Genomic DNA, 1,800 nt, shown 5'->3' on the forward strand with positions numbered 1-1,800 from the left:
ATGTCTCGTCCAGTCAGCGGTAAGTAATCCATTCTCAAACTTTACCTACCTCTTCTATTTTGTCTGATTTGTCAATGTGTTTTCTGACTTGTTATTTTGTTTTCGGATTTGGCGTTGTGCTTTCTGACTTGTTATAATGTTTTCGGAATTGCAAGTGTTTTCTGAATTATTTGTTTTCAGAATTGGCATATGTTTTGCACTTCTCATCCACCGTAATACTGGGATATCTGACACTATACAGTTAAAAAAAGCTTAGTCAAGTTGCAGGCTGAAAGGTCAGCTTCACTAGCTAACTGGACATGATTTATATACTGGAAGTGTGCATACGTGTAGGAGTTGGTTTGTTGAGTTTGGTATAGTACATATAATTGAGTGTTGCTGTCAGATAAAAATTTATGTCTTTTAGTACACACATCAGTCATAATTAATTGGCTGACAGCCTAGATTTTAATATGCAAGTGCATATATGAGTGTGTTGCTTTGCAGTGTAACTTTGCAGACTAGTGTCTGTAAGACTGCGCCAGAGAAGCCCTTTGACACACAGATGAAGGGATGAGAGAGAGAGAGAGAGAGAGAGAGAGAGATGTGGCAATGTTCAGATGTTCAGTAACATACCACCATACTATTCGTACTGCAGTTCTATTATGTATACTATGTGCAGTAAACTAATTTTCTGTGTGCATACCGTATAAATGAATTAAACTACATCTGTGTGTAACTATAAATATGTATTTTTATATACTATACTGCATGTAATAACGTATGTCCATTTTCAATGTGATCAATTAATAGGAAGTGATATCAATATCTTCTGTTTTATTTAACCTGACAACCAAACATTATTTTATTTTATTTCACTTAAAACAATTATGAAATGCCTTACTATTCAATTTTATTCCCATAACATTTTTTATGTGCTTACAAATGGGATTCCACACACTCAACAAATGCAAACTGAAAACAGAGGATGTGTTTTACATAGTGATGCCGTGTTGACATAGTGACATTTTAACACTCTTTTCTCTACTTTCAATGACATCAATATTTTCCTATGGCCTCTTTGCACTTGTGCATGGATCATTTACTGTAAACAAGGAAAATGATTAAAATGGCAAGCTCTGTTAAACAGATGTCTGCTGTGTGTTGTTTATAATGAGTGTATGTCTGAGTGTGTGTTTGTGTAATAATGCCCTTGACGGTCAGTGGCGCTTAATGAATATCAGTAATTATGTGAAACACTGGGTTTAATCCCAGTTGGCATGCTGTAGCCTTGCACTTGCTTCTTATTGCGCTTGTGTAGCTTGTGTGTGTGTGTGTGTGTGTGTGTGTGTGTTTATGCTCAAAATTAAAATGAGATGATCGCATGACAAAAAAGCCAACAGAATGATGCTTTCCCCTGTTGGGTTTGCAATGTGTGTGTGTAAGTGCATGACCTTGTTTACAGTATTTTCTTTCTACCTCTTTCATTAATAAATGTCATTTCTCATAATGTCTCAGAGGGTTTTCTGGTCAATTGTTTCTTGAAGGTTGATGTACGTCCCACAGGGAAGAGTGTGCAGGGAACTGCATGTCCGGAATATGAGTGCCTTCATGGCCCTATATATGGATGTGCTCACATGTGTGTGTGTGTGTGTGTGTGTGTGTATGTACCATGCTCATGTGCACAGGACCACACACCACACACTGTGAAAATATGTATTTTTATATACTATACTGCATGTAATAACGTATGTCCATTTTCAATGTGATCAATTAATAGGAAGTGATATCAATATCTTCTGTTTTATTTAACCTGACAAC

At 36.3% G+C, this 1,800-nt stretch overlaps 1 protein-coding gene across 1 annotated transcript in view; it reads left to right on the forward strand.

Annotated features, from left to right (window-relative positions):
- The window catches only part of LOC107661975 (melanocyte protein PMEL-like), a 6,571-nt gene continuing 4,771 nt past the window's right edge, over window positions 1-1,800 (forward strand). Inside the window, exon 1 of the mRNA XM_016451801.1 lies at window positions 1-19. Coding sequence (XP_016307287.1) covers window positions 1-19 — 19 coding nt within the window. The remainder of the gene's footprint in view (window positions 20-1,800) is intronic.

Source organism: Sinocyclocheilus anshuiensis, unplaced genomic scaffold (genome assembly GCF_001515605.1).
Source record: "Sinocyclocheilus anshuiensis isolate Anshui unplaced genomic scaffold, SAMN03320099.WGS_v1.1 scaffold603, whole genome shotgun sequence".
Classification (NCBI taxonomy): Eukaryota; Metazoa; Chordata; class Actinopteri; order Cypriniformes; family Cyprinidae; genus Sinocyclocheilus; species Sinocyclocheilus anshuiensis.